The 14,436-nt window shown below is 36.1% G+C and overlaps 1 protein-coding gene across 2 annotated transcripts in view; it reads right to left on the bottom strand.

Moving 5' to 3' along the window:
- PAM (peptidylglycine alpha-amidating monooxygenase) overlaps nucleotides 1–14,436 on the bottom strand; it is a 149,036-nt gene that overhangs the window by 41,212 nt on the left and 93,388 nt on the right. For both annotated transcript variants that reach the window (XM_077757143.1, XM_077757144.1), the window contains exon 13: nucleotides 3,039–3,362. In XM_077757143.1, the coding sequence (XP_077613269.1) occupies nucleotides 3,039–3,362 (324 nt within the window). The remainder of the gene's footprint in view (nucleotides 1–3,038; nucleotides 3,363–14,436) is intronic.

Raw genomic sequence — 14,436 nt, 5'->3', positions numbered from 1 at the left:
AAGACACAGTACTTAACTACCTTGTTCTTGGGAATGCTAAGGGTGTCATTGCAAAGATGGAAGTTGTCGTTCTGGTTGTGCTGTTCGTGCACGTATTGTGCCCACTGATGCTGAGTCCATCATGAAGTGGGAATACAGTTTTAAAGGCAGTTGCCAAGGTGTGGAACTAACTGGAATTCAGGTGGATCTAAAAGTCCATAAAATGGTGTTTTTGAAACCATGAGTTATTTCTGGACCTGCCAAACAGTCACATCTGATTTTTGAGCTGATCCAATAATTTCACCTTTCACCTCTCAAATCAGCTGATAGGATCCATTACTATACTGTGGTTCCAAAGTATGGTCCAGTTAATGAAATCCAAAGTGCTGTGGCAATAAACGCCACTGTATTGGGTTGTGCTAGTATCATCAACTGTGGACATCAGAACAGAGTCCTGAGTGGAAGTCTTCAGCTTCTAGGCAGTGATGGTCCAGAGCTTCAGGGAGGTATTTCTGAACTGGGTGAACAAGTCAGCTCCGTGTTTTGAGCAAACTGGAAGTGTAAGGGACTAGGAAGTGTACATTCTGGTTTTAAATTCAGTCATAAAGTTCAAGTTTTAAATTCAGATAATGTGACCTCAATGATATGGGTTAACTTCTCTAGGCTTCAGTTTCTTCATTTGAAAGTTAAAATAGGTCTCAAAGAATCTGAAATGAGTATAGGTATAACGTTTAGCAACACCATAGCCTTACATTTTTGTTTTAGTGATAATCTCATATGAAAAACTACCTTCTTCTTTGAAGCTAATGTAATTCCTTACAGCAAATTAGGCATTTAGGAATTCCTCCAGACTATTATAGGGTCCCATTCTCAGCTGTGTCTGAAGTAAAGAAATAGGTATGAGAACAACAATGGGAGATTATCTATCAAATTTATCCCCCTTGCTCATACCCTAAGAAATATACATGAATTAGACTACTAATATATTTTATTAGGGTATTACGTGCTAATAACTGCCTACTTTCATTTTTGCAAAGGAAGCTTCCTGAGGAGAAGGCATTCTTTGGCTTCCACACAAAAAATTAAACATTCTCAATTAAGGTTAGGTTTTATATTGTGCTATGGTAAATGGTGAAAGAAAAGTGAAAAGAAAAAGACTTCCAGAAATAGCTTACCTAAATATGAGTTTTGCTATTTTACATTCATTTAATGTTTAAAAGGTTTTTGAATCAGAGTAGTGAAATAACGCTAAAATAAATCATTTCAGAAAGGAAACGCAGGCACATTTCCTTTCTATAATGAGGATTTGTGCTATAAGTTTCTATGACTCAAAGTTTTATTTAACTCCATGACATTTACCCACATATTTTAAATGAAAGGAAATTTTCTGACCCAGATCCTGTAGAACCCTTTTCTTCTTGGACACTTGGCAGTGTCCAAGGTATGAGGTATGAGATCTAGGTATGAGGTCTAGCAAGTAAATGTATTTGGGGTATTTTAAATATTTCTTTCTTAGGAAAGCTAACTAGGTCTTAGGAATACAATGCCTTAAGTCAAACTATGATTTTTACATGCACACTTATGATACCTATTGGTAAATTATAATAACCACAATATTATTTCAAATCCAGGGTAACAAAAGAGAATTCATGGAATAAAGTATGTTGCAACTCTAACATTTTGTACTTGAAGAGAATTGTATTCTCATCAAAGAGGCCCTTCTGCTTTTTCATGTTGGGTGGGCTGCCATTTACTGTCCTTAATATAGAGGTTTAAACAATCAGACACTCGAGTCTGTCTATGAAATGGATAGGGACGTGATAACCTGCAGATTTTCTAGACATTACCCTTAGAAACGTCAATTCAGTTGTTCTTTGGTAGGATTCAGGAGCTTAGAATTTTCATAAGCACGTTAGGTGATTCTAATGCAGTGGAGTCTAGGAAACCCTTTGGAGAAACAGTTTTATTAGATAAATTTAGGAGTTAGAGCAGGGCTGAGTCTGTTTAGATATGAAGACGTAAAAATAGGATCCCAGTTAACATCCCATAGAAACTATTAGACCAGGCCCAATGGACAGTGCTTGAAACTTCTATGTGAGCAAAAGGCATCGCATGCTAACTTTTTTTCAATTATAAATAAAAATCAGCTGGGTGTTGAATAATTTATGGCTTGCTGCAAAGCTGTATTTGAAAACACCAAGCTGGCAGCCTGCGCCATTCCAGCCCACGCACGGACAGCTGCCATGCATCCATATCTGTTACTTTTTTGGAGATTATCTCCACATGCTGTATTATCTGGCTTTCCACATTAGCAAATAACATGAAACACAATCAATATGAAAGAGGCCACAATACAATTAAAGACAAAGATGAGGCATCCATAGCTTGCTGGTACAGAAACCTGAAGGGAATAAGGTATTGTCCTCTCATTACGGAAGCCAATCCTGGTTGGAAATAAAGATAAATCCGATAGTTTGATAGTTTTCCCCTTAGAAACAAGACAAAACCCCCCAAAACCCCTAAATTTTCCAATTAAGATAGTAATTGATAATGGAACTTAGAAATCCAAGTCATAAAAATGGTTATATTTACAAGTCAATTGGAAAAGAATGGTGGAAAGTATAAGATTCCTTTGAGAGGACCTTAATTACCTTAAAAGAAGGTAGCATATAAGCATTCCATACACTGAGACTTTACATATGAGGTGTTGAATTTTCAGTTTTTTTCCAGTGAGCAAAAGAGAGAATATCGATTTGGTAAGAATTTGTTACACTGAATTTCACATGCCACTCCCCCCAGCATGATCTAGATATTTTTTGGTCCTGGTAATTCTGGCTCATCAATGGAACAGAAGCAGAATTTATGAAGTACTGGACCAAAACAAAAATCAAAACTCAAACAAAGATGATATCTGATAACCCAAATCTGAGTAATGCATTTCTCTGATTTTTTTTTTATTGGTAAGTATTTTCACCCATTCATTTTTATTCCCTTCAGATTTTGCTAATGTAGATTGTAGCATTTCATAGTTTGTTCTTTAAAAGAAGCCCTAAACGCACCTCCTGTGTGTTCTGGTTCCCAGGTGCCTTCACCAGGTAGGGGCTGCTGTAATGACAAAACTCTGCTTTCTGCTGGCCTCAAAGTAGACTCTAGTCTGTGGAATTTGTGAATTCTGTCTCTCACAAGAACAGCATTGCCCCTCTCCTCGTGCTCTGTACTCTCTCTGGCATCAGATCGACCAAGATCCTTCTTTTGGACTACGTTTGCAATCTCGGCTACCAGGTCTGACTCTGATTCTGCCTTTTCTGTAGGATTATATTTATGCACATGAACAACATCTTCCCTTTCTCCTAGCAGTTTGGAAAGTAGTGAATAGAAATCACCTGTGGAAAAAAGAGAAAAGATAAGGGGTGGAGGGTTGATAAGATTGCAAAATTTACAAAATTTTGTGCCTTAAAAATACCATCGTCTGATTCGTCATAATAAGTGAGAGGGAAGGTTGCTCTCAGATGTTCAAGCGTGAGGGGAAAAAGGATGATCTTCTAGAATAATGAAAAAAATAATATGCTTCACAGTTTCATTTGATATACCACCTATGTTATTCTATTATCTCTGGAGCCAATAGATAACCTCTATTTGCTTATTAGTGGAAACAAAATGATGCACGTGTGATTGCATGGAATGTTTCAATAAATGGTTTTCATAGTAGAGGTGAGTTGATTTGCAAGTTAGTGTTCATCAGATTTCTAAAAATATGATCAACAGCTATATCAGAAAACAGCTATCGTCAAGGAAAACGCTTTGAAGTTGCCTTTAAAGCCTATTAAAGTATAATGCACAAGAAATTAAATGTGTATTTTTCAGCATATGCTATGAAACACCAGAAACATAACAGATATGTGTCTCTTTGGCAACCAGAAAACCCATGTTTTGTTATTATTATTTTGTTAGCAGTGTTCCTGTGTGTACCTCTAGTTGTTCAATTTAGACAAGAAGTGAAAAATTCCAGAAAAACAATTTTGTGAAAAAAGAATACTTCAAATCAGTTTCAAACAAAAGAGAAGATTTTAACAAACTAGTATCACTGGAATGGTTCACCACGAAAATACATTTCATGCCTTTCTGTCCTAGAAAGTAAACTTGGATACTATCATCCAATAGCATGAAAACAAATTATAAAAAACATTATGACAGATATGAAATATGACTACAGAAAGTTCACAAAGCATCTTAATCCTCATCATTTACATCTGTGGGTTTAAATCCTTTTACATCAACTCTGTGAATGGGAAACATGTTTACGTTCTCAATAGAAACAAGTCTGCTCTTCTAAGCCAAACCCCAAGGTAAGAAACACTAGTTCTTTTTCCTCACCCTGTTCTAAGCGCTGCTAATTTAATTAGTTATGACCAAGGAGTCCTATTGCTTTAGCTTTAATTACATTTACAGCATGATCAGTTAGCATTTATAAACTTTATGACCAGTAGGAAATGAAAATGATAACCGGTTTTGCTATGATGCATTCCACTAAAGAATATAATATTAAAAAATTGGTGCAAGGGGATATGAAGTCTTTCTAAAATGATACTAAGAGATCTTGTCATGTTTACAAATAGTCTTGGTTTAATGATTCAAAGTAGGTTTTCAGCTCTTGCCCATGAAAGCGGCTTATCCCAGGTGAAATCTTCAATCAAAAAATAATTACCAAGTAATAGGGCCAATCTCAGTAAAATGAACAAAGCAAATTACAACTCAACCAAATCTGTTAGGCCACAGTGGCATTCTGCCTCACAGAGAAGAAAATTCATTACTGCTAAATTCACCTGCCCCCACACTAAATATAAATAGTTTAATGTGCTGTTATGCAATGAAACATTTATATGGAAAATAAAACACAAGACTATTCCAGGAATGGATAAAAAACAGAATTTTAAAACTTGAATCCGTGTCATTAGTCTAATATTGATGAAGGAACACAGACTTGAAACTATGCATGGTTCTTCAGGTTTGTCAGTAAAAATCTAAAATCCGTGATGAAATATCAAATGCACAGCGCTCCAGTTCCTTTGAAATTGTCATTTCCAGTGATCACTGGGTGAGGAAAACAAACCTTTAGCAATGTAATAGGCTTCGCTGCACACAGGTTGCACTGGCCTGATGAAAACGAAATTCAGAGCTGCATCTCATTTATAGAGAGGACATGTGAGAGAGAGAGACCACTAGATGGCTATCTCTTACACTCTTACATCCATACTGGGGAGTTTTTCTCTCTCTTCTGGAGAACTGGATATATGGAATCCTGAAATGCTAAGTATTTTTCTGTGCTATGTATATCTAACCTTAAGTGCAGTGGATGGAGCAGAAAATTTTGGGGTCTTTACTGCAGTCTCATTTCTCAATATCCCTTTCTTTTTCTTCAGTTTATGTTACACATACATGGGACTTCCCCTTCCTTGAATGTCAGCTCTAAGATGTTGTTTCTTTTTCCTGGTACAATTGTTCCCCACTAACCAAACTGGCTCCTAAGCCTTCAGATCTTACTAAGGTGTTACTTATATCCAAGAAGCCTTCCTTGACTATCAAATTAGGGGTCTTAGTTATGCACACATGTAGCCCTAAGGTCTACTGCCTAGTGATTGGGTATATTGCACACTCTTGTTTGAATCCAACCCTAATGCTTAGTAGCTGTTCTGTGCCTTAACATTATATAGATAATGACTACCACCTTTAAGAATTCTTTTGTGGATTTAAAGAAGTTAATGTACAAGGCCCAGTCCAGTGTATATCATACAGTAGATATCACTAAATTGTAGCTATTATAATTACCAGCAAAAAAGACATAAATTCTAGTTGTAACGTGCACATGCATCTGTTTTCATCAACTGTTTACCTAAAATTAAAAAAAAAATCAGTTCTTATCTCATATACAACTATTGGGATATTTATAGTGGAAAAAGAAAAAGCTCTCTTTAACTTTACAGCCCTATATTCTCTCAAGTCACTACGGCTGTTGTAGTGATTTGCCTCCTCGCTTTGCCAAAGTAAATTGTACTTGCACTTTCTCACTTTTTTCTTAAGTCTATTTTTGGAGAAAGAACTATCCCTACTCCAGTGTTTTGGATGCCAGCCCTCCCACTGCCCTCTGGAGTCTTTCCTATTTGCTTTCTTTTCTTTTCCTAATTCGGCTTCTTTGCCAAAGACTTGACTCAGGCTAAAAGCACACTCAGTCTACATTTATCTTGAGTGGTCATGGAAGCCAGAGAGACCCTCTTCTGACACAGTCTATCTTTCAAACATTTCTGCCTTCCTTTTTCCTTTGACAAGGTCAAACACTGCCTAACGCTGCTTTCTGTGACAATGGAAATAGCCTGTTCCTGTGCTGCCCGATATGACTGCCACTAGAAACGTGGGGCTACTGAGAACTTGTAATGTGGCTTGTGTGACTGAGTTTAGTTTTTAATTTTACTTTTAATTAATGTATATCCAAATTTAAATAATCACGTGTGGCTAGTGTCTACCATACTGGACCGTGCAAAGCTCCTTCATCTTTACATCCTCTTTCCTTCCCAAGCCAAAGGCATCTGATTCCACTTCTTCATTCACTCCTGTGTAACTTCTGCATGAGGTGCCCAAGAGCTCCTAGTTGACAAGGTCATCTTACCCTACCAGTGGCATGTCGCACTGCTGAAACTCCCTTCAGAAACTCTCTGCGTATAACACCGTTCTTTCTACATCTTCTCTGCCTGTCATCTTCGCTTTCTCATATTTCTCTGCCCAACATATGAAAATGTTGTTGTTTTCTGAGGTCTGTCCCTGGCATTCTTTCTCCCCACTGGCTAAGGCCTCTTCCTGCTGAGAAATATCAGCCATTCACAAGGCTTAAGTTGCTGCCTCCAGACAAATGACCCTAATATCTGGAGTCCTCCTAATACCAAAGTGATATATAAAACCACCCTGTGGAAATTTCCACTTAGATGTCTGTTTCATAGGAATTTTGAACTCAACCTGTCTAAAACTGAGCTCTTAATCTCCTCCCCACACTTTATCTTTTTATAGTATCTGTCTTGATGATGAAACCTGTTTTGGTTCAATCAATCCAGAAAACTGGACTCGTCCTTCTCTCACCAGCGAATCAACTGATTCATCGATGCTGATATGTCAACATCATTTTTTCCCTCCCTACCACCAGAACTCATTTGGGATACTTATCATCTGATTGGCACACTTAAAGACTTTTCCCTTCCTTCCTCAGAATGGACTTTCATACCTGCCTTCAATGTCAAAATCTGTTTGTAATGGTATTAAAGCTGCTCTAACTGTGTGGAAATGATTTCTGATTCATGGTGCCCTGTTTTCCTGGACACTGCTTGCTTATGCCCCACCTTTTTCTCAGCTCTATGTACTTCTCAGTGCTATTCTCTTAATTTTATTCTGGTTCCCACTGCTAAAATGACCTTACAATTTATTTCCTAAACTGGGACATATTTGAGAAGAAAAAGGGTATGGTAAAATTTACACTAGGTGTAAAGTGAGACAATCCTGGAAAAACTGGGATGTACAGTTACCCTACCTATTGTTGACAAAGACAGAGATAAACAAGTATTTTATAAACTACACATGGCAATAATAATAATAAAATGTTTTGGTGAGCTTTGCATTACCCAGTTACTTTGCTGCGTTGCTATATATGATTTAACACATTTCTCTCTACAAAATACTTATTGTCTTCATCTGAAATGAAAAAATTAATGGTACAGCACAAACCTGCACATCTGGTAGGAAGTTGACCTAGGATTTGAAGGAGCAACCTGTATGAGGGCCACACCTTCTAACTGATGACTATACTGGATCCAGGTTCCATATTTTTTTTCTCTAGTGGCTAATAAACTCCTGTGTATTTACCTCAGCCTTGTCAATCTTACTATATTTAACTGTTTTTCTATTTACATTAACTGTCTTCTGAGCTCAGTGCCTGATGTGCTCTTTAACTGAACAAGTTTCTTTTGGTCCTTTGCTGGCCTGCCTTCTCCATATTATAACATAAGATGCTTGTGAACTAGTTAATACCTCCATACCACAGTGATATGACAAATCTGGCCTATAAAATAATAACTGGCTACCTTTAGTTTCAAAAAGTAGAAGAGTTTTCTGTTCTCTTCAATAGTTTTCACTTCCCACTTCTAATATACCTTTTGTGAATGATCAAACTCTATAGATTTTCTTAAAAATTTTTGGTACATTTAAATTATCTGAGAAGGGACAGGAGGCAAGGGATAAATGTGATTTTTTTAATGGAATATATTAAAAATCTCTCATTTCTTACATACTGTCATATTTCCAGTGATTAGTAGTATTCCTATCACAGCAGCTACTCAGAAAATTATTCTGGAATGAATAATAATTTGTTAGAAATGTCAACCTTTGCCTCTGCATCAGTAGAAATAAAAATATTTCTTTGATGATTTTAGGCTGCAGTGAGTCCATTTATTTTTTTCTCACTCAAACTTTGATTCTTATAAATGCAGAAATGTTCTCGTTCTTTTAAGCAAATTTGGCTGAGTGGTTCTGGATTTGGAAAACATAACTGTGCTAGCAGCTAATGAATGTGCCAGGAAAAAGTACACAGCATAGTAGAAGAACATCTAACACACTACCAGTTAAACTCCCAATTTGTTAAGTTGTATGCTTGCATTAACTACTTCATGACTGAGTGGAGCTTTTTTATGTAGTAGGGACCATTCACATTCCCTGCCATCAACATGGAAAATTTTCTAGTTTACCTTCAGGAATATAGTGAGATCAAACTGAAATAGAAACATACTTTGAAAAATTGCCCCATGAGGTTTCTTTCTTTTTTTTTTAATAAAATGCTTTAAAATTATTGAATAAAAAAATAAGTATCTCTACTTTTAGACACTGTAAAAATCTTTAAGAAAATATATTTTTAAGTTTATTTATTTATTTTTGAGAGAGAGAATCCCAAGAAGGCTCCAAAGTGCTGTCAGTGCAGAGCCCGTCATGGGGCTTGATCTATTAACTGTGAGATCAAGACCTGAGTGGAAATCAAGAGTCAGCCACTTAAGGAACTGAGCCACCCAGAGACTCCAAGACAGCATAAAAGTCTTAAGTGTGGAGGCATTTAAAAAATGACCAAGAACACTGGTTAATCTTCAGACTATGGAGTCCCATTTCCCACACAAAACACTAATACTTTATTACCTAAAATAAACAACTCTCGTTATTGCTCTGTGATTTCTACGGTACATGGAAAGTAAATAGGATGTTCATCAGCGTTTAACCCCTGACAAAATATGCCAAGTAGCCAACCTAATGAGACTGCAACATGTAATATAACCGATTAATGACAGAGATATGAGGAATGGAAAAATAAAAGCATTTCTTTTCAGATTTTAATATTGTTGGTTCATAACTCAGTCTTACTTGATTTTCCCTTCGGGATAGTTGATTTGGTTTATTAAGCACTTACGTAACTAACATTTATCCTACTAGCCTTGGAGAAATAAAACATGATCATGATGACCAGCTCAAGGATCACAAAGGAAGGGATCTTTATTATTTTTTCCTCCTACTGAATTGAACCATCAGAAATGGGCTTCTCCCCCGACCTTTTCTTAACAAAATGAGACAAATATAAAAAAGGAAAAGTTAGCAGATGATGGCTTTTGTACACAGATCTATATCAGAAAGCACAACTGTGTGATAAATGATCATTCTCATCTGCCTATTCTCCTATTAGGGAACCAATTCAAAACAGCATCCACTCAGCTTCCCAGAGATTTGGGGGGTATTTAGAATTGTGTTTGATAGATGAGTTCAATATGTAAAGACTTGTGAGCTGCTCATAAATCATAACAAACCGATAAATTTTTACTGAATGGGAATACAAACAAGAATTGTATCTTCTTTCAAACAGCAAAGTGGCATTGAAGATGCTCAGAGTTAGCCAAGAAGATGCTACTAAAACTATTTGTACTTTGTTAGGGGATGAAGGAAGTATTCTATTTTGAATAAAGCAAAGAAATTTAAATTGTGTGATTAAGCCCAGCCTTTGCTCCACTCATCTCATAAATGGCTTACCAACTGTCACTTTAACAAGCTTTTGCAGTAGACTATTGTCTTTTTAACTTGCAACCTTGTTCCCTTGATTCTGCTTATTTGATAAAACATGCCAATGGTAATTCATTTTGTTAGCATAAAACCAGTGTAAAATTATTCTGTTTCACAGAAGGTGTCTGAAGACCTTTAACTATCTGGGGTCAGGGAGTGTTTTCCCTCTACAAATTGTATTTTTGTCATATTCTCTCTGCCTTGGGAATATAGTCGCTCATGCTGACCTTTGAGTAGAAAGATTGATTATATGAGGGCACAAAGACTACAATGAGAAGAGTTTGGAGCAAACTGAATAAAACATGTTAAAGGCCCTTTCTGCAGCAAAAGCAATGCTGTCTAGAGCATAATGTACAATAACAAGGACAACTGGTATTGTAGATTTTGACTTTCAGTTCTGCCAAGAGTTTTTATTAAGACATAAAATCTTTCCAGTACGACTAACATAAATTTCAGTACTGTACCTCATACTTTGAATTATACAGGAGTGAAACACTCAAAATCAGAACTCCTAAACATAGTTCCACAGATTCTTCCTTGAAGCTGGTAAGCTTCCTGGTTTCAGCCCATGTTCGTCCCCCAATGTTGATAAAAAGTTCAGGTTGTACCACTGGGATAGTGAACGTATATGAGAAATCGTACCGCATACGCAATGCAGAGAAGTTACAAAACATACCTTACTTTTCCAAAAGTGCCAGCCATGAGATATAAGTAAAGGATATGTTCGTGTGTCTGCTCTGGGAAACCTCAACACCACCCTTTCCTTCTGTAGTCTCCTGGGATTCATTTCCTCTGCTCAGAATCAATGTCTAATTGAGTCTTATTGTTTAGCCGACTGTATTTATTACAGACACAGGTGATTCTTCACTTACAGTGTTTTTCAAAGGATAGTAACATTTCGGTTCATTGTAAATATCTATTAGTGTTTTCTGCTTGGAGGTAGACATAATCAACCCATTCAAGATTAGTTCACTTATAGGCAAAACAGGCTATTGTGAATGCAGTATGGGCAGGAATATACACATATTATGCGGGCGTCAAAAATCATGCTTGCCAGTAATTTGTATAGTTGGAAGAAATATTCAAGATACAATATTTATGAAAGGACACAAAACTGTGCACATATGATCTAAATATTATTAAAATAACGTATATATAATATGTATTTCACACAAAGATATCCATACATACCCATATTTCTAAGGATTATGGATTGTTTTTATTTGATTCTTTATACTTTCCTGTAAATCCTGTATCTTTTTAAATGAATATTATTTAACAAATCAGTCAAATAAACATTATGTTTCATAACTCTGCACAGACTTAAAGCCTCACTAAATGTGCCTCATTGTTGCATGATCCAGGACAGCCTGATAAGTAAAGCTGTCATACAGTGAGGCTCTTCTGGTGTCTCCATAATTATATCTTTTGAGACAGGGTCTGAGATACATTTGCCTTACACCAAATTTTGTTCTACAGGAAGCAAATATATACAAGGATACTGCAGAAGGTAAGCCTGTTTATAAGCACTGGCTGGGCAACACTATATAGATTCACAGATCTCAGCTATCTCTTTCCAGCTCTAGTAAAATTTCCAATCAAGATATATTCTGACAAAAATTAATAGCTAGCAATTTTAGTGACTGGAATTTCAAAAACGACCCACTTCTATTCCTTCTGGAGAAGCAGATTATCAGATAAATAATGTGACACAGCTACGTTTGTTTTTTTCAGCCCATAGCATATGAATACTTTCCTCCTCCCCCCCCCCTTTTTTTTTACTACCTTAAAAAAAGACATCCCTTCTTTCCAATGGAGCATTTGCTACATTTCTTGACCTTTATCTTCCTGCATGTTTTCCAATGTATTAAGATATGAAATAAAAATAATATTGTTTGTATTATCCAGACAGAACTATCTCTATTATTTAGCCACTGATGGGTACAGACTTTCCTTTCTGACATTTGGGGTCTTTTGCTTCCTGATCTACAACTGTTCTATTTCCAATGGGGGTCTGACATCCTCTGTGTGACCAACATAGATGTTGTCTGTTAACCTGTGGCTAGCACAACTGAAATGATTCACAGCTTTTATTTATTGGGGATTTAAAATATTAAAAGAATCAATACAAGCTGGAGGAGTACCTGAACATAAATTGTTTTCAGCCAGAGCACCAAAATAAGGCAAAAAGTTGAGTTGGAGGGTTTACTTTAAAATCAGCAGATATGGTATAATTTATCTGAAAATTCTAGTCCTCTTATTAGCTACCCAGTCAATTTATCAACCCAGGGAATGAATACAAATAAACATTTTGTATAGATAAACATATCTGAGAAGAATGGGGTACTCTCTCAGTAATGAGTAGATTTGCCCTGTGTACTGCAAGGAGATAGATTGACCTCATTAGTGAATCAAATGGACTATGTGTATAAATATGCATTTGGTGTATCTCTATATTCTCTTTACCTTCTAAGCTGGCAGTACCCAAAGGCCTGTAGAACAATACATAGGCTACAGCGGGCACTGAATGGCTTTTGGTTAGGTACCTGTCTTCAAATAACCTAAGAGGTGACATTTTGATGGGCCCACTAACGTCAACATGTGAATGCCATAGCCTATTTTCTGCAGTATGGAAATGCAGTCAGAAGAATATTTTTTCTTCCCAAGTTAAATAACTTCACAGCACTTTTATTCATAAGGAGAATAAAACACTAACTGTAAGAAAATAATTTCTTCTATGCCTGCGGAATTCTCTGGAATCAGTAAGTCTGGATATATTTAAACTTCTTAATATTATATATATGCTATCAGATATGAAAGGGTAAATGAATGGCAAAACATAAGAGTATTTTAAAGAATTTGGTTTTAGGCATAAATGACAGAGCCCTCTTAAATCTTATTTGGAAAGAACAGGTTAAACTTAACATTTAAGGTTCTTCTAGTGAAGCTTCTGAGTTTTTAATCTTTCAGAAGTTTCAATGTCTCCCTTGATCAACTCAACAAACTCAAAAAGGAAAACATAGTTCAGCCTCAGTTTCTATAGAAACTGACCTTTTTATTAGACACACCTACTAAATGATAGTCTCATTCCATACTGTATCACATATGTTACTATTTGGAAATGTATTCTAAGATGACTCAAATTATTTCAAAGACCTATATTTCAAACAGTGTGTTCAATATCAAAATGATTAATTTTAAGTCTGATCAAATTTCAGTACAACTATAGCAAACACTATTAATACAACTATATTTAGGTTATAATTACTGACTTCCTTACAATTATATACACAGGACTGACAAATTTAGCTATTTTAAATCATACTCAATAGTTCAGTATGAGCCATTTAGCATATAAACTATTTAGTATAAAGATCATCTCCCCTTTTTTGACTCAAAACAAAAGTACCAACAACTTTGAGCTAGTTTTATTTTTTTCCCAAAGGCCATTTTGTTGGAATGAGATGTTATGGAACATACTCTATATAGTTAAAAACCATTTCTATTACAGTTTACCTTATTCCCCTTTCAGAGTGCATGTTTTCACTGAAAAAAGTTTGTATTTTTTAATTTTGCAAATACTCTTTTAACGTCTTTTGCTTTTTTTTAATTTCTGAGAGAGAAAGAGAGAGAGAGTGTGAGCAGGGGAGGGTCAGAGAGAGAGGGAGACACAGAATCTGAAACAGGCTCCAGGCTCTGAGCTAGCTGTCAGCAGAGTCTGATGTGGGGCTCGAACCCACAAACTGTGACATCATGACCTGAGCCAAAGTAGGACGCTTAACCAACTGAGCCACCCAGGAGCCCCTAATTTTGCAAATACTCTTAATGTGAGGGTGTTATCTTTGACTTAGACCTAATAGAATACATTCTGAAGAATTCCAGTAGTGGTTTACAATGTGCAAGGAGTGAAAAATATCTATCTGTTGCCAATAGAAAAATCCTATCTCCTGTATGCTTTATGTTGTTCTAAGAAGTGTGTTTGCATTAACATTAATGTTTTAAAATGTATCCTATCTAGGCCAAAAATGACTTGATGAGATAACATACTCCAACACCTAACACAAAGTATCATCTTTGAAACAACTAGTATGAAAACAAGATTGAGGATAATTTTTCAGTGCTAACATATAACGTTATGTGTGACATAACTGTGTCTGACATGCAAGGACCAAGTATTACGGTTTCAAATAAATAGATCAGGGGAAGAAGGATGCTCTCTTAACTCATCAGATGGCAACTTAATATAAAACTATAAATGTCTAAGTTGGTAATCCCTCCTGCCTTACTGGAGGCAGAGAAGACTTAGGAAAGGCCAGATGCAAGTTTAAA

This window comes from Crocuta crocuta, unplaced genomic scaffold (assembly GCF_008692635.1).
Source record: "Crocuta crocuta isolate KB4526 unplaced genomic scaffold, BGI_CrCroc_1.0 scaffold131, whole genome shotgun sequence".
Classification (NCBI taxonomy): Eukaryota; Metazoa; Chordata; class Mammalia; order Carnivora; family Hyaenidae; genus Crocuta; species Crocuta crocuta.
Note: the sequence above shows the minus strand (reverse complement) of the source record. Positions and strands in the feature narration are given on the sequence as shown.